The sequence below is a fragment of the Phodopus roborovskii genome, unplaced genomic scaffold (assembly GCF_943737965.1).
Source record: "Phodopus roborovskii unplaced genomic scaffold, PHOROB, whole genome shotgun sequence".
Lineage (NCBI taxonomy): Eukaryota > Metazoa > Chordata > Mammalia > Rodentia > Cricetidae > Phodopus > Phodopus roborovskii.
Window position 1 is genome coordinate 99,169 of NW_026125553.1, and position 22,644 is coordinate 121,812.

Below are 22,644 nucleotides of genomic sequence, written 5' to 3' on the forward strand. Positions count from 1 at the left end.
AGGACCAAAGCACCTCTCCACCCCGACAACCCTGTGTCTAGGCTTTATGTATTTTTGTGTCAAGACAACTCTTATTTTCACTGATTTTTAACTGCAAGTAAGGACTGAATTTACAAACTGAAACTGTGTTAGTGGGAACAGCCATAGTGTATAAAATGCCTACTTTGAGTAGAGAAATGAGTCTTTCTGATGACTGTTGGTATAGAATAAAGAAGAGTACCGTCATGGTCAGAAGAGGAGACAGCTAACAGGAGTTCAATCCTCTGTTGCTGCAGGAGGCTGCTTTGCCTGGGTCTCAGCTCTAGACCACCAGGCTTTTTGCAAATAATTTTGTTGCATTTGTAGCCAAGTCTGCCTCAGAGTTGAAAGACTTCCCATCCTAGTCTTCCGGTGCTGAGGTGGTAGGCGTACGCATGCTCTGGCTTCTTGACTCCTTTTGAGAAGTAAAATACACTTTCCTCTTTAACAATAAATGAAAAAAAAAAAAAGATTGGGCATGGTGGCACATGCCTTTTTGTGAGGGACATGACACAGACATGACAGCAGGCTGATGTCTGAAGTTGAGGCCAGCCAGGTCTATAAAGTGAGTTTTAGGATAGCCAGAGCTACGCAGAGAGACCCTGTCTCAAAAAAATAAAAATTTAAAAAAGAAGGCTAAAGAAAAAACAAATAATAATAATAAATTAATTAAAACACTAAATTTCTATCCTAGAATAATAGTAGATGTCTATTTTATTAATGAGTAGCATATAGTATTCTTGTTAATGACTGACCTAAACTGTCTGTGGTTAGAACTAACAAGGCAAAAAAGAACTCCACAGCAGACAAATGTCAGACTTCCTTCTAATACTCTAAACATGGTATAGACTTAAAAGTGTTCATGTTTCTGGCAACTGTAATAAGAATAATAACAATGTTTTCTCTTCCATCTTTCCTGAGTTGCCATTCATTTAAATTGAGAGTTGAGATGGCGTGGTTGAAAATGGGATGCGGTGGCAGACATTAAGGCATGACATTCGTTTTGGATTGTCTTGTTGAATAGTTCTGGGGATGATTGCTGCTTTGCTGCGTTCTGTTAGATGGCAAAGTCATGATTAAGTGATCAGTTAATGGACATTTTTTAAAGCCTGTAAGTCAGAGTTAGACAAAACTCTAGGAAACAGAGCCTATAGCTCAGTGTGTGTTTACCCTAGCATAGCTTGGGCTCAGATCCTAGCACCATTAAAAACTTAAATGGATGACTTTTAGATTTTTAAAATAGGTATTTAAAAATGTATGTTTTTTTTTTTTTTAACTGATTTACAAGTTTTTCTCATTTTAGGAAAATGAGCAAGCAAGAACAGACTACTTCATTCGAACACTTCTACTTGAGTTTCAAAATGTAAGCAATTCCCATTATAGATAAAGAGTGCCTGTTCCCATTTACATCCTCCACCCCATTCTTGCTGAGTCTTGATCTTGCTGTTATGCACTTAATTTAGTTAGTGTCTGAGCCTTACACTTACAAATTATATAGTAAAATAATGTGAACTTTTTTTTAAATGTTCTGAAAGTGAAAATTATGTAAATCTCAATTTACTTAGAACTTAAAGTTTCTGTGTGTAGGATAATTATGCTTTCTTTGTTGCAGATGGTTTTCTTCTATTAACAATAGATTATAGCATTATTTACTTATTACTCACTTGTAGTCACAATTTTTTTAGAGACAAAACTAAATTTTTAATTAGAGGCTGGGATATAGCTCAGTGCTAGGGACCTTTGTCCAGCAGGCACAAGGGCTCAATTCCCAGCACTATAAGAAATAGAAAAGTAAATTGTCATTTAGATTTAAATTATATTTACCATAGGATATTGACTTTGGGGCTGGCCCGACGTTGGGCACCATATGTTAGAAGTAGGTTTTCCTGCTGGCATGGACCCATCACGGCACCAACCCCAAATAATACAGAGACTCTGTATTTGATATAATGCTGTTGGCCAGATACTAGGTTCTTATCAGCTAGCTCTGTCTTAAGTATTAACCCATTTCTATTAATCTAAGTATTTCCACGTGGTCTCATCTTACCAGAAAGTGGGCCCGGACCTCTGTTCTCTTCAGTCTCTACATGATGACTCCTCCCTATTACTTCCTTGAATCCTCCTTGTCTCCTAGTCCCGCCTGTCTTGCTTTCCTATTGGCCAACAATAGGAAACCAGTATGAGAAACATATTTACAGAATGACATCTCCCATCATTCCCCCACCCCCTTCAAAATGAAGAAGCCAGACACTAAAAGGACATTGGAAAAATGCTTCTCAACTTTTTTCTCATCAGTTTTTGTTAGCTTGGCCATGAGGTACATCATTTTTTTCCCCAAGCCTACTTGCTTTCTTTTGGCAAACTACCTTTATTGTTCTTCTCCCTGACTTTACTAATCATATCCCGTTAGTTGAATTATTTATTATATGTAAGTTGCACATTTTATCCCTAGTTAGTACCTTAATTTTTACATGTGTATCAAATAAATCAGTTATCCTAACTGATAGAAAAGTATGTATTGCACATAGACATAGGTAAAGGGGATATGAGAAGGGAAATACATAACTTGAATGTTGGAACTGAATTCTAAGCTCTGTTCTTTCTGTTGACATGTAGAATATCTTAAAAAGTTACTGAGAGATAGAGACTTCACAGAGGTTAAGAGCCCTTGCTTCTCTTGAAGAGGACCCAGGTGGTTCACAACTCTATAACTACACTTTCTGAAGATCCAAGCCCTCTTTTGACCTCTATGGCACAAGGAGTACACACACACAGTGTACATATGTGTGTGTACTCCGCTTCATAAATGAAAATAAATATTCTTTAGAGTTAATGAGGCTTCTTTGGATCTTTGATTTATTTGGGCTATTGCCTTCAGTGTTTGCTATTAAATTAAAATTTGGACAAAGTTTAAAGCCATGGAATACATAAGTATATATTACATTAGCTGGTAAAAGGAAAGTAAAATCTTATCATTATTCTGAAAACAAACCTCCCAGTTCCTATGCCAGTTGCCCCAAAGGGTTGAGAGGAAATAAACAGTTTCCTAGATCACAAGTGAAGAACCAATAACCTAGAGTGAGAAAATGTATTTGGAGTTGGATATGCTTCTGTTTTAGGATATTCTCTTGGTCCTCTAGCTCTAATGAATTCTAAAAATGATATATCAGTTTTATTCTGTGGATTAAATTATGTTATGAAATGTGGATAAAGAGCATGTTGTATATATTAATATCACTTGGGTTAGATCTTACATTTATTAGTTCCTATAAAACATTAGGCAAATTAATGTCGAAATTTCCTTACCTATAAAATAAAGATGGTATGAGCACCACCTTTCCTTGTGGATGCTAAATAAATTATAGCATATGAGACATCATCAGTACTGGGTATTTAGTAAATAGTCAATAAATGAAGGCCATTGTTATTTCATTTTTTAAAGGTATCTTAGAAATGATAATTAAATGAAATGCATAGCTTAAAAGTTTGAAAATACATTTTTTAATAACTGAGTTTCTGTTTTTCATGAAGGAATCTCGTCGGCTTTATCAGTTTCATTATGTGAACTGGCCAGACCATGATGTTCCTTCATCGTTTGATTCTATTCTGGACATGATAAGTTTAATGAGGAAATACCAAGAACATGAAGATGTGCCTATTTGTATTCATTGCAGGTACAAAAGAATTTTTAAAATGTAGACAAGTACAGTGCTTCAGTTTGTTGTGAAATAAAGTTTTGTTTCTACATTAATTTGATGCATTATATCTTGAGCTTTCCTAGCCCCGTTGTAGTGTTTGAGGCCCTGCAAATTGATATAATCTAATCTAGTTAATAGACTATTTTAAGTGTTAAAGTAAAACATCATCACATTCCTTGATATGATCAATGTCAGGTAAATTTTTATGAATAATAGAATATTATTTCATGAATACTAGGAATGAATGGTCTTCTGGTCTAAGACATCATTGGTCTTCAGGCAAGTCTTGGGTGTTGTGAGTATGCTTATAATCCCCAGACCAAGGAGACTATACAAGAAGATCGCAGAGAGGCCAAGGCCATTCAGGGCTATTGAAACTATCTCAACAAACAGAAGGAAAGAAAAAGGGAAACATATCTTACACTTACTAAACGTGAGAATTTAAAAGGAGAATCCATTGCCAATTTTGCAGCAAAATGTCATTTGTAAGACAGACTAATTTCAGAGCTCTTTCAACATAGGTTTTTAAGGTGTTTTCCAAGTGACAAAACATTCAGTGCTATTTTTCTTCCTGAGGAACAAGGGTCCATGTCTATACCACTATCTGTCATGCCATGAAAGTATAGTTTAAAACTACTGAAATCTTGAAACTAACATTATTTTTTTTTTTTCCTTTTAAGAAATTGTTGTGGATGGCTTTTGTTGTTAAATATGCCGATCCCCCAAAGTTTTTGAGGGTTAAAGGCTTAAAACCATGTCTGATGTAGGCCAACCTGATAACACTTGTTTACTGAAAAACTTTATTGAATTGTGCTGGATAGCATTACCTAAAACTAAATAATGACCTGCCCCCTAGTAGTCTTAACTTTAGATATATCTATATTCAGCTGCCTTATAGAAATGTTTTCACTTTTTCAGGTATGTTTAAATTCCAATTACTTTTTGCAAAATTACTCATTTGACATGTAAACCCAGCCTTTGAATTCTGAGGCAATGGATATGATATGTGTACCTTTGCAGGGGTAACTGATTTTGTGTTCCAAGTATGGATTAGAGATTAATTGTGTTAAATAAGATAACCACCTATTTTTAATTAAACACATTGAGCTATTTTTATTGTCTGATTATTTTTCTGCCCATAAGCCTTAAAACCTTTAAAATAAAAATCAAAGAAACATTCCAGTTGGGCAGAAGATGGTCTTAATTTTTCCATGTCTGCCTAAGGAAGCATTTATATGATTTTTATATCCTTAAATATTGTGACTCCTTTATTCCCTGTCTCACTGGCAACCATTCTACTCCATTATGGTAGGCTCTTTGCTACATATTGCATTTGTGATAGACTTGTTGCTGCAGATTGCACTTGTGATAGACTCTTTGCTGCAACCCTTTTTTAGAAGATTTTAAATGTGTGGCTCACTTGGATGACCATTGCTTTTGTATTGTGTGTGTGTGTGTGTGTGTGTGTGTGTGTGTGTGTGTGTGTGTGTGTGTTTTAATTTGGCAGTCTTAGTAGCCCTGGTGAGCCTTGAACTTTTACCTCTTCCTCCCAGGTGCAAGGATGAGCCCTTTAAATTTAAGTGTTCAAGGACTTGATAGAGTGACTCATGCCTATAATCTCACTGCTTGAGAGACTATGTAAGATAAAGGCCAGCCTGAACTGTAAAGTGAAATTATATCTCAAAATAAGGAGGGTGTGGGGAGGAAGAAGAAGAGGAGCAACAACAAAAAAACCCTAAACAAACTCCAGGGAAACAGCTAAGGAAAATACTAAACAGTGTATTAGACAGAGGAAAAAAGTATTGTTGCTTTCTTCTTTTGCTGTCATAAAATAATATGGCCCAAAACAATTTAAGGAAGAAATGGTTTGTTTTTTGTGGGTTTTTGTTGTTGTTGTTGTTGTTGTTGTTGTTTGTTTGTTTGTTTGTTATTTAAGTTTACAGTTTCAGAGGGGAAAATGCATAAATTTAGGAAGGACATGGGCAGTATCAGGAAGTAAGACAAGACTATAACCCCTCAAAGCCCACCTCCAATACTATACTTCCTCCAGCAAAGTTCTAGTTCTTAAAGGTCCCGTAATACACACCATGTACAAGTGCCACCAGCTGGGGACAGGTGTTCAAATATGAGTCTGGGATGGTAGTTCTCATCCAAACCACCATCCCTTAGCTTCATTTTTATGTCTACATGTATAGTGTTTATAAAAATGTTACTGAGAATACAATTTTAAAAAGAATAAATGTTGGATCAATCATGAAGAAATGTTTGAGGTACCTTTGTAGTATAGTCTTGACTGTATTTTTAGTAGCATGTAGGATATTTCAAAACCTAATGTAGAATTTCATTAGATAAATCCATGTATTTCCAAATGGTGTAAAAGCTACTTGACTCCTGAGGCAATTTTTCTTTTTTCTATCTTAATCTTTCAAAAGACCTTAGAATTAGTGTTTCTCAAAATTGCCCTACTATCCTGCTATTTGTGTCTGTAATAGAATTTATTCATTCATTCATTCATTTATTTATGGTTTTTCGAGACAGGGTTTCTCTGTAGCTTTGGAGCCTATCCTGGCACTTGCTCTGTAGACCAGGTTGGTCTCGAACTCACAGAGATCCATCTTCTGCCAGTGCTGGGATTAAAGGCATGCACCACCACTGCCCAGCTGATTTGAATTTATTATAAGAAGTTAATAAAGCAAACACAGCATGGTGGTACATGCCTGTAATCCCAGTGTTCTGTAGACAAGAGTAGGAGGATTATGAATAGGGAGACCAACTTGGACCACAGAAACCCTGTGTTCCCCCCCTCTCCCCAAAAAAAAAAAAAAACTCTCAGCATTGACTGCTTTTCCAGAGGACCCCATTTCAATTCCCAGCACCCATTGGGCAGCTTACAACTCCAGTTTTAGGGGATATGACACCCTCTTCTAGTTTTTCTGGGCACCACTCATGTGGGCATGTGGTACACAGACATAGAGAAAAACAAAATGCTCGTGTATTTGAAACAGTTTTTTTTTTTTTTAAGTAAATGAAAATTTTCATTTCATAAGAGATTTATTAATTACTTTTTTAAATGTTTTATTTTTAATTTTGAGATTTTCTCACCTAACTGTTATTTTAGGATTAGTGAAGAGAACTGATTTCTGCCTCTTACTCCAGAAGTGGTTTGCTGGGAATTCACATTTGTGAATTAAAGCAATTTTCCATAGTTAGTTCAGTGATGTCTTAAGTAGTGGATTGGTTAAAAAAGAAAACTGTTTGTTCTGGAATTGAAAGATAAATTGTTTTGACTTGGGATTTTTTTTTTTTACAAGTTATTTGAAATTATTTCCTGCTCTGTCATTATTCAGTCATAATTCTTAAGTCTTATTTCAGTTGGATTTTTCTGGTTTTGAAATTTTTTAATGCTTTTAAACAACAAAGCAGTGTGTTAACTGCACTAACTTAAAAAGCATGTCTATAAAAGAAAATGTGACCATTTGAGATGTAGTGTGTGTGTTTGTAGACAGGATCTTAAATATCCCGAATCGGCTGGAGACTCATAAAGTCCCTGCCTTTCATGTGCTTCATTGGCATGGGCAGCTTTCAGCACAGGCAGCTCTGGAGTATGTTCACAAGAAACTCCCTACTTATAACACAATATTGTAAACACCTAGCTCCTGCTGTCTGTCCTCCAGGAGGTGGATGGTGGTCATTTATCTTTGCTTATGGGATGCTGGCTGCTGAAGTCACTGTGGGTTCTACAACTCATTCCTCGGTCTTGTAGTCTTCTCCATCCCATACCTGTTATAGGCTGTTGGCTCCTGTGGGCCAAAACTAAAGCCACCTTGAGCATTCTCTTATGCTGATAACTATTGAGAATAACATTATCTCTACAGTATGTTACTGGCAAGACATAGACTTGCAGATTTGTAGCTTACAGCCTTCCTGTGAATCACTTACTGACAGAAATTCCTCATTAAAATTTCAAAAACATTTTCAAATTTTAATGTTAAGGATAGTGCTGTTCTTGTACTTTAATTTGTATTTTGTTCACTAAGTAGAATTTCATAAGATTTCTTAAATGATTTTTTTGCCTTTTTATTTTAAAAAATCAAATTTTTTTTTTTTTTCTCAAACTTTGTATCTTTAGTGCAGGCTGTGGAAGAACAGGTGCTATCTGTGCCATAGATTATACGTGGAACTTACTAAAAGCTGGGGTAAGAATAATTTCATACAGCATTATCATTATATTCAGCTCATTATGAGCTTCAAATTAATGTCAACTGTTAAAACTACATGATGTTTTTTCTTAGATATACTGTTCTCAGTAAGTGTAAACATTACATATTGCCTGAGATTCTGAATGAACACCCGGGCAGGGACTTGTTCTCCACTCAATGAATACTAGGGAGTGTGCAAATTTTAATTTAACTTAGTATAAATGTACTATATTTACTAAATATTTTCACTTGTAGTGTTTAAGAGTACTGACTATGGGGCCAAAGTGCCTAGAATAAAATTCTGGGTCTGTAATTCACTGTCTGTGGGGTTTTGGTTGTTAGGGCTGCTGTCAGCATTGTTGTTTCTGCCTCTGTTATTTTCATACATTGTGTTTGATGTTATGGAAGACACAAAAGTCAGTAAGAGCCCTTTCTCTGTATGTATGTGTTTCTCTTTACTGTCCATACTGTGTTCATTTTCTCTGAGTTATAGACAAATGTAATCTTCCATAGCTTGAAATTTTCTGGGAATATTGTCAGTCAGCATTTTGTGGGGAAACAAAAGGTGGTGGTATAGTAGTTTTCTTTTTACATCCTCTGTTCCCCTGCCATTGTACCTGTCCCCCACCCGGGGTAGAAGGATAACAAATTTTAATGACTCTTTCAGAATATCTCTGGGATTAAATTTTGTGTTTTTATTCCATAAAAACTAACCTTTTCCTAATGTGAATTTTTTAATGAAAACCATTAAGATTCTCACTTTTTTGTTTGCTTTGAAACTCAAGGTCTCATTATATGTGGCTCTGACTTGAACTCACAGAGATCCACCTGCCTCTGGCTTCCAAGTTCTGAGATGAAAACCATGCACCACTGTGCCTGGATCTCACTTTTAACAGAAAAGTAAAAAATGATGGGAGTAGATTGATGGCCTAGCAGTAAAGAACATTTGCTGCTCTTACAGAGGACCAGAGTTGAGTTTTAGAACTCACATGGTAACACAGAACTTCAGTTCCAGGGTAACCAAGGCCTTCTGACCTCTGCAGCAATCGGGCAAGCACATATTAAAACACACACATGCAGAACATAAATAAATAGATATTTTTAAAGTCAAAATTAAAATTGAAAAACAAACACAAACAAAAAAAGCTATTAAATACCAGCAAACAAAATTTGGGGAAAATATTTAAATATGTTTGAAATATCACTAAAGTTGTATTTTTTAGTTGTAGTCCCCATTTGATGCATTTTTTCTTAATATAAATGTAACTTAGGCCTTAACTGGAAGTATGTATAAAAATCCTTTAATTTCTATAAAGACTTGGAAGCTATAACCCTTGAAATCATTCTGTACTCAATCGGTCTTCCTCACTCAGCAGAATGTCTTTATTAGGCACCAAATCTTAATCACTTTTTCCCTGTTCAGACTGTCATCGCTGGTTGGCAGAGCACAAATGTATCTCAAGATTGTAATTTCAGTTTGAAATGTGCAGGAGTTGTCCAGGTTTTACAGTCATCACCTGGCGATGAAACTTACAGAATGTCTAAGGACACAGTGGCCTAGAATGAAGTCAAATTCTTTATTATATTTATAGTCTGATTTCAAGTAACCTTATCTTAGGCTTTATCAATATTCAACTTTGTAATTCTCCAAATAATCAGTCTCCCATGGTTGGATATATTTCCTTCATTTTCACAGAATAACCTTTTACTTGAATTTGTGTGTGTTCATATACATGAATGTATGGTAAATGTGTATGTTTATGTGTGCACTTGGTGGTCAGAAGACATCAGCTGTCTTCCTGGCTCATAGTTTTGAGATAATGTCTCTCAGTAAACTTGAAACTCACTGACTTAGCTTGGGCAGTTATTCCCATCACTAGGGTTTCAAACTCTGCCAGCACCCGTCATTTGTGTGGGTTCTGAGGAACTGCACTTACGTGAGCACTTTACGGACTTGAGCCATCTTCTGAGCCCTGTCATAACTATTTAAGTTCTACTCCATCTGTTTATTATGACTTCTCTGTTCTCTGCATGCTGTAGCGATTCTCTGCAGTGTGACTACTGAGGATCGGATGAGCTTGTCCATAGTGCCTTCAGTGTCTGATACTTAGTTCTCAGTAAATATTTATACTTGTCCAGCGTGTACCTAAGGTCCGTTTGAAAACAGTGTTACATATGTTAAATTCTTTGTTTTAGAAAATTCCAGAGGAATTTAATGTATTTAATTTAATACAAGAAATGAGAACACAAAGGCACTCTGCAGTACAAACAAAGGTATACTTAATTTTTTTCTCTTTATAAATTATATTTTCATAAATGTTTCCTCTGGTGTTTATCATTATCTCCTGTTTATCTTTTTTGTTCCTATTAGGAGCAATATGAGCTTGTTCATAGAGCTATTGCCCAACTGTTTGAAAAACAGCTGCAACTGTATGAAATTCATGGAGCACAGAAAATTGCTGATAGTGTAAGTATTCATGTCTAGACTTGGCAAACCTATTTTTCACCAAGATTTAGCATTTGTGATCTTGTGCTACAGCTGTGTGAGACTGTCCTTGACAAAAGTTATTATCTCACCTAGGCTTTATTAACTCACTTAACTTTAACTCTGTTGTGGTAAAGATTTAGTGATTTAAACTCAATAAGTAAAATACAGAAAAGATCTTATGTCAAAGTCTATATTCATTATTGTTTCGAGTATAAGCTGCATTTTAAAAAAAAACTTAACTGCATTATTCTCCCTTTACTTTCACCCACAAGTAAATGATTATGTTGGGCCTGCTTGAGTTTTGTTTTGGCATGGTAGTATAACATTTTGTACTTACTTGCATACATTTTTATGGTGTGGGGCAGTCTTGCCTATGTAACCCAAGCTGTTTGAGGTTCTCTTGCCTCAGCCCCCTTGAGTATTGGGATTATAAACATACATCACCATGCCAGGTATTACACATACTTTTAAAAAGCACAATTACAGGGCCACCAGTAAGTCTTTTTTTGTCATTTTGTAACTCATTGCCATTTTAGCTTAAATGCTTTTACTGGGTCTTCAGTTTTTAAACATTTATTATTAAGGGGTAAGTGTGTGTGTTTGGATGTGCATGTCATGATGTGGGGTTAGGGATACATAACACAGCTTGTGCATAGAGGTTATTGACAAACTTTGTAGGTTAGTTCTCTCATGTACCAGTCACAGAAAACTTTTTCCTGTAACTTTAATGAAACCTTTTTCCCTTGGCAGCATGAAATTACCACTGGAAATATGGTCAGCTCCATTGATAGTGAAAAACAAGATTCTCCTCCTCCAAAGCCACCAAGGACTAGGAGGTATTGTGCCATAGAACATTTTCTCTTAAGAGGATTCTTTTATTTTACTGACATAACTAAAATCACAGATTTTGAACATTTAACAGGTTATTTCATTAGGATATAGCACATTTGCAATTGTTTGTTACTAGTATGCTAAAGTTCCTTTAAAGTTAGGAGAATTAATCAGAAGTTCATATTTCAAGAAGGTACCCCCAAATGCCTATCGTAGCCAAGGTTTGTTTTATGGCTGAGATTTGAGCATAAGAATGCCAGATTCTGGGTGTACCACAAAGGAAAAAGGACAGCTGGAAAATAGTGGTATGGAGTCATAGAGAAGGAAGGAGGCCAGGGTTTCCTGTGTGGGAAACAAGCATCTAGCACTAAGCCACCCCCATCCCCACCCCTCCCACCCCCGAGAGAACATTTTATATGGCAAAAAAGTAGCATGAACATCTGCTCACAACAGAGTACTGCCTGGGAAAATGAACTAGACTTTCACACCTGTGTGTAAAACTAAGAACATTTGTGGAATTCAAACAAGTCGTGGTTGGTTCGTGCCAATGCATTTTGAACTATCTCATTTGGGAAGCCCATCAAACAGCAAAGGTGCACTTAGCACCTTGAGAAAATAGCAAGTATACAATTGGGTGATGCTGGGTATAAGACCACCGTTTAAGAGGGTTGCTGCATACATTAGCCTGGACTGGAGAACAGTAGGTGTGTTTAGTTAGTTAGTTAGTTAGTTAGTTAGTTAGTTAGTTAGTTAGTTAGTTAGTTAGGCATGTTATTAAGATTTATTCATTTGATTTTATTGTGTAAGTATTTTACCTGCATGTATGTATGTATGTGTAGGTAAATCTCTGTGAATGTATGTGTGTGAGAAGGGCTTTGGAATCCCTAGAACTGGGGTAAAAAGTGGCTGTAAGCTGACTTGTGAGCTCTGCAAAAGCAGCAGTATTCTTTACGAATGGACCAGCTTACCAGCCTTAAGTTTTTAACTTTTTAGAAGACAACTGAATTAAATTCAAGTAAGTATCTTAAAGAGGTTTGTTTATAGAATAGCAAACACTTACAGAAACTAGAATTTTATGTAGAGGTTGTTATTTTGACTGATTAAAAAAAATTAAAGTTCATTGGTTGGAAAAATGTGTCGTTTAGCTTTTTTCCTTCCTTTTTGGGTTTTGTTTTGTTTTTGTTTTGTTTTTTCAAGACAGGGTTTCACTGTGTAGTCCTGGCTATCCTGGAACTTGTTCTGTAGACCAGCTTGTAGACCAAACTCAAGAGATCCACCCACCTCCCTCCTGAGTGCTGGTTTTAAAGGCATGCACCACCACCTCCTGGCTTCACTTAGCTTTTTAAATAATATATAAAGTACTTTTTTTAAAAATTTGCCTCAATTTTCAAAACACCAGAATACAGCTTTCTAAAACTTGACAGTATATTAAAGTGCTTCTGGATTTTTTTAGAAGACAAATTTACCAAACAAAAGCTGGAGGGAAATGATGAAATGACTAGCCTATGTAAAAATTATTACAGTGTTTAAGACCAGGCCTGTACTGCAGCACTTGGAAGGTAAAGGCAAAAAGATCAGAAGTTCAAGGGCAATTCTGTCAGACAACCCAGTGTATAAGTCACTCAGTCTCAGGGAACTTCAGTGACCTGAGTTCAATCCCCATGGCAGGAAGAGAATCAACTCATGAAGACTGTCTTTATTTTAAATGAATATAGAGGCTAGAGAAATGGTCCAGTGGTAAAAAACATTTGGTGTTCTTGCAGAGGTCTGAAGGCTCCTATACACATGTGATACATATACATACACTCAGGCACACACACATCAAGTATTTTTCCTAAGAATGTATATGCTAGACAGAACTTGTACTGAGAAACCATTTATCATCTTGAAAATAAGAGCATACGCTTCACTGCATTTTATCAGACCAAACACCTATTAAAGCTTTGGGTAGTTAAATGAAGTAAATATAAAAAAATCAGATAATTGAAAACAAAATGGGGGGGGGGGGGGTGGTAGAGGGAAGAAAGTACTGAAAAAGATTACTGGAAATGGGTGTTTCAGGTAAAAACCTGGAGCAAGGGAATCTACAAGGATGACCCCAGCAAAGACTCCTAGCAATAGATATGTAGCCTGACCTGTTGATCTCCTATTACCAGATTGGTGCCTGGCCCAGTTGTCCTCAAAAACTATTCATCCAGCAACTGATGGAAACAGATGCAGACCTCCAGCCAAACATTAGGCTGATGTCAGGGAATCCTGCAGAGGAGGGGAGGAAGGATTATAGGAGCCAGAGGGGTCAAGGACATCACAAGACAACTCCAGAATCAACTAACCTGGGCTCAGAGAGAATGAACCCACAACCATAAAACATGCAGGGGTCTACTTAGGCACTCTACATACTGTTATAGCTGTGTAGCTTGATCCTCTTATGGGACTCCTACCAGTGAGGTCAGGGACTGTTGGTGACTCTTGCTGGTTTTTGGGACACTACTTCTTATTATGCTTTGCCTTGCCCAGTCTTAATACTGCAACTTGATAAGCCATGTTTTGTTGATACTCATGGGAGACCTGTACTTTTCTAAGCTGAAGTGGAAGAGGGTGTCAGGGGGGGGACTTGGAGGAGAGGAGGGAGGGGAAACTACAACTAGGATATAAAATAAATAAATAATTTGGACAGGCAGAAGAAAGAAAATACAATATACTTGTCAAACTTATAGCAGAAGGGATTTAAAAAATCACAGATGAGATTAATTCATCACTTAAAAGTTTAGAGGACACTCTGAGCTAACCAGCTAGATTCATCACTTAAAATTTTACAGTTTTTATTACTGATTCTAGATTGACATGCTTAGAGTCATGTGCTTGTTCCTAAAATAGTTCTCCAACTTTGTGGTTTCTGTGTTTTCTCTCCCACCAGATTGTTTCTTTTCATTATTAAAAACATTTTTGCAACTCAGATATAATTTTTAAAGTTATTGATAGAAGGAAAGGTATAGCATGGGTAAAAGCAGCTTTCTCAGTACTGGGATGTAAGTAGTATAGAAGACACCATGTTTTTCGTTGAAAAATAAGTAACCATGGGGGCTAGATAAATGGCTCAACAGTTAAGGATCCAAGTTCAATTCCCAGCACGTGTGTCAGTTTGCTCGCAACCACCTGTAATTAACTCTGGCTCCAAGGGAACCAATGTCCTCTCCTGGCCTCAATGGATTTACATATACGCACATACATACTCAAACACAAATGCAATCATTTGTTTTGTTTTGTTTTTTTTAACATGTATGGGTGTTTAAACTTTATTTACACCTGTCTACCCTGTATATACCTGGTGCCCCATAGGGGGCTAGAAAAGAGCATCAATCCCTTTGGACTGGAATTAACAAAACATTTATGTCCTGCTGTGTGGGTGTGGGAAATTGACCTGTGTTGTACTTCCAGTGTTGTATTATTTTCTTCCATTAACATATTACCTTTCTAGCAGAGGGGAGCGGTTGGTGTTTTGTTTAACCAGAATCATAAGGCTGTAGAGAACAGTTGTTTCTGTTAGAGGTCAGTACCTTTGAAGGTACAAGTATATTAGTCCTCTAGAAGGTTACATTTCTTAAGTAAGATGGTACACACTTGTAATTCCAGCATTTGTGGGACAGAGGCAACAGGTACATTTAAAGCCAGACTAGGTTATGCACTGAGACTCTGGTTAAAAAGGCAACATAATTTTTAAAACAAAACCAATTTTAAAACAAAAGTTTACCTTCTGTATATAGTTGAGAAACTGTAGCACACCAAAATGAGAGAGAGTGTCAGTGGGAAAGAGAAGATGGGCTGGGAAACATGCAAGTCTGACACACAGGGACTGTGGTAGCCTGGGGATAGGGACAGCCCACGCTGTCAGAAGAGGAATAACTAGTTGTGATGCTTCCCTGGTGTGTGTGATCTGACAGGACACATAGAAATCTGCTGGAAAGTTAGAGAACTGATTGCTAAGAACTAAGCCATTAAAACTCCAAGACTAACAGGAAAACATGAAATTCAAGAATGAAAGAAAACATGGTGTCCTAACTGTGAATAATACTAATGGCCATAGATTTTGCTAAACAAAACTGTAAGAATATTGGGAAGGTAGAAAAGGAGATAATTCCAAAGTAGGAAGTATACCATTTAAAACAAAAGATCAAGAAGTAATAGCAATGTCAACGTCTTAAAATATTGAAGAATATCTTAAAAGTAGCTGTAAAATTTTTTTTTTTTTTCCCAATATGTAGTCCTGGCTATCCTGGAACTTACTATATTTGAGACCAAGCTGGCCTCAAACTCACAGAGATCCATCTGCCTCTGCTTCCCAGTGCTGAGACTAAAGTTGTGTGGGTACCGCCTCCCAGCCCTGTGAAAAAAATTTAGAGTGGGTGCCTCTGGTTAATATAGAATGGAAGGGGGAACTGTTTTTTTTTCATTAGACTCTAAAAGAATAGATCTGTGTTACCTTTATAAATACTGATTTGTCTTAGTCTTACAAACTAGAACTTTATAACCATATTGTAATGGACTTTAATGTAATAGTTTTTGCTACAGAGTTATCATTAGTCAACTTACTTGACTAAGAATGTTAAACATTCTTTAAATCCTGTTTGTTGTTTTCCAGTTGCCTTGTAGAAGGGGATGCCAAGGAAGGAAATCCTACAGCCACCAGAGCCTCACCCGGTGCCTCCCATCTTGACACCTTCCCCCCCTTCAGCCTTTCCAACCGTTACTACTGTATGGCAGGACAGTGACAGGTACCACCCAAAGCCAGTGTTGCACATGGTCTCATCAGAACAACATTCAACAGACCTCAACAGAAATTATAATAAATCCTCAGATGTTACAGGGAAAATGAATCAACTGTTGAACACATAGATAAAAAATTAGAGCGAAATTTAAGTTCTGAGATTAAGAAGTCCCCCTTCAAGAGGGACCCAAAAGTTTTGATGGGAACACACTCTTGAATAGAGCACATGCCATTAAAATTAAATCTGCTTCATTGTCTGTGGTTGACAAAACCTCCAGGCCACAGGAGTTAAATTCAGGTGATGTAAAAGTTGATGATGTTTCTCAGAATTCTTGTGTGGACTGCAGTACAGAACATTCAGACAGAGCTCCAGATTCTTCAGAAGAATCTCCAAACTCACACACACTGCCACGGCCAGACCACTTGCCTCTTGATAAGAAAGGACATGTAACATGGTCATTTCATGGACCTGGAAATGCCACCCCTGTGTCTGACTCCTCTGAAGGCAAATCACCAGATAACCATTCTTCTCAGCCTGGAAAAACTGTGAGTTCAACAGCAAGCTCTACAACAGAAGTGGAGGTCCATGAGCTTGTGGATCCCTGTAACAGCTCCCCTGTGTTGGGAGCAACACTCAGCTCTTACCAACCCTCTTCACTCTGATGGTTCAGACTCAGATGAAAGGGACTCGGATGGTGCTGTGGCCAAGAGCAAAACTAGCATTTCAACAGCAAGTGCCACCGTTTCTGCCGCCAGGAGTGCCGAAAGTACTCCCACTAGGAAAGTGTCACCGATGTCCATTGCCAGACAGGATGTGGCAGGAATGCTACGTTCAGGTGCTGAAAAGGTAATATGGTCCAATTCTAGCTCTGTTATTTGCCCATCCTGTTTTATAGTTTAGCTCTGTCCATGTGGTATGATTTCATACTATGCTGAAACCTACAACAAAATTGAGGTGTTTTTTAGATAATGTTTTTTTTGTTTGTTTGTTTTTGTTTTGTTTTGTTTTTCATGTGCATTGGTGTTTTGCCTGCATGTATGTCTGTGTGAGGATATCAGATCCCTTGGAACTGGAGTTACTGACAGCTGTGAGCTGCCATGTGGGTGCCGGAGGTTGAACCTGGGGTTCTCTGGGAAGAACAGCCATGCTCTTAACCACTGAGCCATCACCCCAGCCCCTTAGATAACTTTTTGGGTTTTTTGAAACAGGGTTTCTCTGTACCTTGGAGCCTGTCCTGGAACTCTGTAGACCAGCCTGGCCTCGAACTCACAGAGATCCACCTGCTTCTGTCTCCCGAGTGCTGGGATTAAAGGAGTGTGCCACCAACTCCCAGCTGATAGCATTTTTTTAATAAGCTTATATTTACTGCTACCATGATTTGAACATTGTGTCAGTGGACACTGTGTTTTCCACAGATTGCTTTGGTCTTGTTTTATATAGCTTAGTGCTTTGTATAAGTCAGATTTATCTAACTAAATCATTAGAAATAAACTAGAAGAGTAAAATAATTTGAAGTACCAGGGATACAAATACTGTAGAACTTGCTTAGCCATTACTTTCACCCATACTTCCTTGTAAATATTTAATAGTTCTTTTTCCTATCTTTGACTGCAAAGTAACTTTTTAAAGAACCGGGATTGATATGTAAAATATGATTGTTTCTAAACTAAAGGAAAAAAAAGAACTCTTCACAAATGCTTACAAATAAAGTTGCTTTCAGTCAGAAGTTAGGCCACAACAGACTGGAACTCAGCTAACTAGAAGCACCAGGCCTATGCTTAAGTAACCTGCCTTAAGCAGCCTTTGTCCAGATGACAAGAGTCTCCTTATGTAGGGCAGGCCTGCCTGGAACTAGGCATCCTCCTGCCTCTACCTCCCTTGCACTGGGATTCCAGTTTACATCACCATGCCTGCTGTATAGTACTGGTTCTTTAAGATAAGGGCCCAGAACTTTATCTTTCTGCTTCAATCCACTGTGCTCTGAGATCTGGAAATACATTGCTGTACCTGTCACAAGTAGTTATTTTTCAGGACTAGAGAGATGGTTCAGCTGTCAAGAGCACTGGCTGTTCTTCCCAGAGGCCCCAATTTCATTTTCCAGCACCCAATGGCAGCTCACCACTATCCGTAACTCCGGTTCCAGGGGATCTGACACCCTCACACAAGCATACATGTAGGCAAAACAAAAAAAAAACAAGTACAGGTTTGTTTGGTTTGCTTCGGTTTGCTTTGGTCTTTTGAGACAGGGTTTTCTTCTGTTTAGCATTCCTAGCTGTCCTGAAACTATCTCTCTGTAGACCAGTGTGGCCTCAAACTCCAGAGATTTGCCTTCCTCTGCCTCCCAAGTGCTGAGATTAAAGGTGTGTGCCACCACTGGGCAGGTTGAGTTATTTTTAGTTATTCCTAATCACTTTTCTACCTTGTAGATTGTATCATGAATTATTTACTTTATAGTTAATTAATACTTAATTTGTTACTTGCTTTGTAAAACAATTGACACAGGAAATTAGGGAATTTTGTACTAGAATTTGTTAGTGAATTAACTCAATAATTTTGTAATGATAACCAAAAATAGTATTTGTATAAGTTGACACCTGACAAAAATTTTTTGCCATGATTTCTTATCTTCTCCTTCTTCTTTCCATGGATCCAGGGCCTATATATGCTAAACATTTTTGATTTGAGTCTGGCATCAGGCATGATTTTTTTTTTTTTTCAGACTTGTGTAGAGTGGGCCGCACACACGTATGGTGTGCGAATCCTTTGTAAAATAGTGAAGTCTCTAGTTGTGTAACTTTTGGGGTTGGGGGAGAGGGCTACTGGGAAGTTGACATAGGTCTCTATTATGCTGGGCAAATGCTCTAGCTTGGAGCTCTAGCCCCAATCACAGTACATAATCTCTACAGAAAGTGTGTAGTGTATAAAAGGTCATGTAGAGATGAAAGGAGAAGCATGCAGTTGAAAAGTAAGGGCTGTAATTGGAGAACAACTCTTGACAAGTAATGATCTTCGAGAAAGAACCTGCTAAATGCTTAGCAATGTGCAAGAACTTAGTGCCAGTGTCATGTGTCCTTGCTTGAAATAGCCATCTCCTTAGTGGTAAGTGGACAAGGAGAAACAATGCTTAGTTACTTTCCACCTTCCTGCCCCTTCATTACCCTGGGTATTGAATTGGAACTCTCAACTGAAGGCTATACTTCATGTGTGTGTCACCAACTAAGTAAACATACGAAGGGCTGGCCAACATCAGTGTTTGTTGAAAATTTACTTGATTTTCAGTTGGTTTTTATGCTTTGGCTGTCAAATATGGTAAAACAAGAGAATATCCTGCCAGATTATTATTTTCAAAGACCCAAGGACAAAGCCTGGACAGAATAATAAGAGGTCCTCAGTCTAGTTTATCTGTCCTGCCTAGACCTGAGCACACATGCATAACTGTCTGCTCTTGTTTCCTTTCTTTAACTAGAGGAGAATTCAAGACCTAATACACTGGTTTATCCTGCATCCGTGAGGCTAACGTATGGGGCTTGTTGAATGCATTATCTTTTATAGGGGTTAATTTGGTTTCTGCTGGTGTAAAAACCTTAAAATGTAGAGTCAGATAACACTGTTCACAGTGCTTGGGGTTGTACATAAGTGGTTACTAAACTATTGTAGCTATACTATATCTATTAGAAGGATAAGTTGTTCTTCATATGTTAGTTTAGTTTCTTGAAGTGGGACTCAACTACATTTTTAAATGAGTGAAAATTATAAGGTGAATTGGACAGACTGCATGATGTACTAGAATTTATGAGAGTTAAACAACTGAATCATTTAAGCCTTGGCTAATAAAGTCATCAACTTTCTTTATACACAAAATATCAGCAAGAAACCCAGCAGGCCAGTGGTTTCTTTACTGAATCTAAGATTTTTATCCTCATGGTCCAAAGTCATGTCTTCAGTTTCAGCAAGTTAGAAGGCATTTGCTTTGTACAGTAGCAATGGGTTTGTTCCTACTTTGCTCATTTAAGAGTCTTTGTTTTCAGACAGGGTTTCTCTGTCAAACAGTCCTGGCTGTCCTAGAACTCACTTTGTAGACCAGGCTGGCTGCCTCTAACACAGAGATCCGCCTGCCTCCCAAGTGATGGGACTAAAGCATCGGCACCACCATTGCGTGGCTACTCAGTAAGATTCTTAACTCTCTTCTTCATCATGAATGGAATGGTAATGACTTTTGGAACTAATTCTTTGGTAGTTGGCAAGTGTGTATGTGTTTTGTTTTTGTTTGTTTGTTTTTGTTTTTTGAGCTATCAGAAAAGTTCCCTGTTGTTTCAATGCATTTTGCTATTTTTAATGTCTGAATTTTGTGTTTACTTTAGATGTTGATGTTAGTGAAGAGTTACCTCCTCCCTTACCTGAACGAACTCCTGAATCTTCGTATTAGCAAGTGAGCACAGTGAGTATTTCTTCTACATTGCTGATTTTAATCTAGCAGCTATTATGCTAAGTAGTTAGTATCAAAATTAAGTTTTAGTTAATGTTGACAGCTTTTTTATTAGTCACTTGAAAAACTCTAAGTTGTGTTTTCCCTTGCTAATATGAATTGCATTTATAGTACTCACTGGAAACTACTAAAATTAAAATAAATGCAGTTATGAATTATTTGCATTTAATTATTTTCATTCATTAATGGCAACATGTACTACACTTTTAGTATATGTAAACATTCAAGTTGGGTTGTAGGTGGCGTGTTTATGAAAACAGTTTCTAAAATGTGTAGGATGTGTTTTGTATTGACTTTCAAGGATTTAAGACATTTCAAGAATTAAAAGATAGAATTCTAATGTATTGAGATTTCATTTCCTCAGGTACACCTGTGAGACCTGAATAGAGTGAATCTCCATGTCAGGAGTGGTCTGAACAAGAGAGTCTGAAGTAAGTCACTTGGGGCCTGGAATGGCTCAGGGTTAGCAGCTTTTGCCATTGACATAGCTTACAGTCTAGAGCGTTACCTTGGCTTACTACCTTGGTTCCCCCATTGCTATTGTTGGCCTTGTTTCCTGTTTAGTATTTATTGTTATATTTATTTTATATCCTGACCGCAGGTTCTTCTCCATCCCCACCTCCATTTCTATTCAGAAAAAGGCAGACCTCCCATGGACTCCTTGGGTCACCTTGCCCAGTCTTCATACAAGGGGTGGTGCTTAGCCTTACTACAACTTGATGCCATGCTTTGTTGGTATATATAGTTGACCATTTTTATGAGCATTTCTTAGTTATTGTTATTTTATTTGTTAATTTTTGAGGCAGGGTCTTGTATAGCAAAAGCAAAGCTATGATATGTTCTAAAAAGAACTCCCACAACTTTCATAAGGCCCTTTCTTCAGGCTGACTATTATTTGGTCAAAGGCTTTTTGAAAAATCTATAAATTAGACCATGTCTCAAATCATTTTGGAGAGTATAAACAGTTTTGTGGCTTCTATTACTATACTAGACTTGTGTCTCTATCTTACACAACCATCATAGGTTTGTTTTATATTCATGAAACACTTGGTTGTATTGGTGACTTGTACTCAGGGATACCACAGTTTGAAACAGCACAATAGATGTTTGGTGGGCTACAGCTGTAATTTCCTCTGTTGCATTAGTTCTTAATAGGGAAGGGGCCTGGGTGTGTTTCTTTTGTTTTTATGCAGACTCTTTCCTTTCCAGTATATATCAGTATAGTAATAGCTGCTGAGATGGCTTAGTGGGTCAAGTGGTTGCTGTTAAAACATTAGGACCTAATTTTATTCCAGAACCCTTGTAAAAATCTAGGTGTACCCTTAAACACCTATAACCCCAGCACCCAGTACTATAAAATGAAAGAGACAGGATACGAGCACTGAGCACCCCCTGGCCGTCACAGTGAGAGACTCTGCCACCAAGGAGGTAAGGAAGCGGTAGAGGCAGGATACCCAATGTCATTCTCTCAGCTCTCTACAAAAGGTACATATACCAAACATACACGTACATCAAACTTGCACATACAATAGCACACATGCATACACTTCAACACACACACATCAGCACATGAGGAGAGTTTTCAAATAAAGCATAACAAAATTTCAAGCATAATGAAACAACAATGCTTTCTTTTTCTTTATTGAAAATCAAGATATAAACCAAGCATGATAGTGCATGCCTGTTACCCTAGCACTTTGTGAGATAAAGGAAAAGAAGGTCAAGGATTGAAGGACACCCTTGCCTGTATAGTGTGTTTGAAGCCAGCTTAGGCTGTGTGAGATTCTCTTTCAAAAATAAGTGAATAAAATAACAAAGGTTGAGTTTTTTTTTTTTTTTTTTTTTTTTGATGGACCTAAATTTCGTGGGGTATATACCTATAATTGGTTAAGTATTCTATTTATTGCACATAAGATGAACTTACTGCAATGCTTTTAAATGTCTTTGCAGGGCTTGATAACCTCTGGAAATGGAAAATATGGTAAGCTGCTAGATTAATTTTCCTTTTTAACAATAAACTTTATAGATTGATTTCTATCAAACAGCACATACCGTGTTCCATGCTGAGTTATTTCTATATGGAGATCTCTAAGATAATTTCTTGAGGAAATACAGTTCTGTGATATAATTCTAAGCTGGCTACACCTACAGATATTAT

At 37.3% G+C, this 22,644-nt stretch overlaps 1 protein-coding gene across 1 annotated transcript in view; it reads left to right on the forward strand.

Annotated features, from left to right (window-relative positions):
• The window catches only part of LOC127216515 (tyrosine-protein phosphatase non-receptor type 12-like), a gene marked incomplete at its 3' end in the record, with an annotated part of 57,681 nt that extends 37,252 nt beyond the window's left edge, over positions 1-20,429 (forward strand). The window contains 12 exon segments of the mRNA XM_051177219.1: positions 1,322-1,381; positions 3,550-3,692; positions 7,846-7,912; positions 10,112-10,189; positions 10,287-10,382; positions 11,154-11,239; positions 15,874-15,901; positions 15,903-16,101; positions 16,104-16,166; positions 16,169-16,638; positions 16,640-16,846; positions 20,362-20,429. Of these exon segments, the coding sequence (XP_051033176.1) occupies positions 1,322-1,381; positions 3,550-3,692; positions 7,846-7,912; positions 10,112-10,189; positions 10,287-10,382; positions 11,154-11,239; positions 15,874-15,901; positions 15,903-16,101; positions 16,104-16,166; positions 16,169-16,638; positions 16,640-16,846; positions 20,362-20,429 (1,565 nt within the window).
• Positions 20,430-22,644: the final 2,215 nt, after the last annotated feature.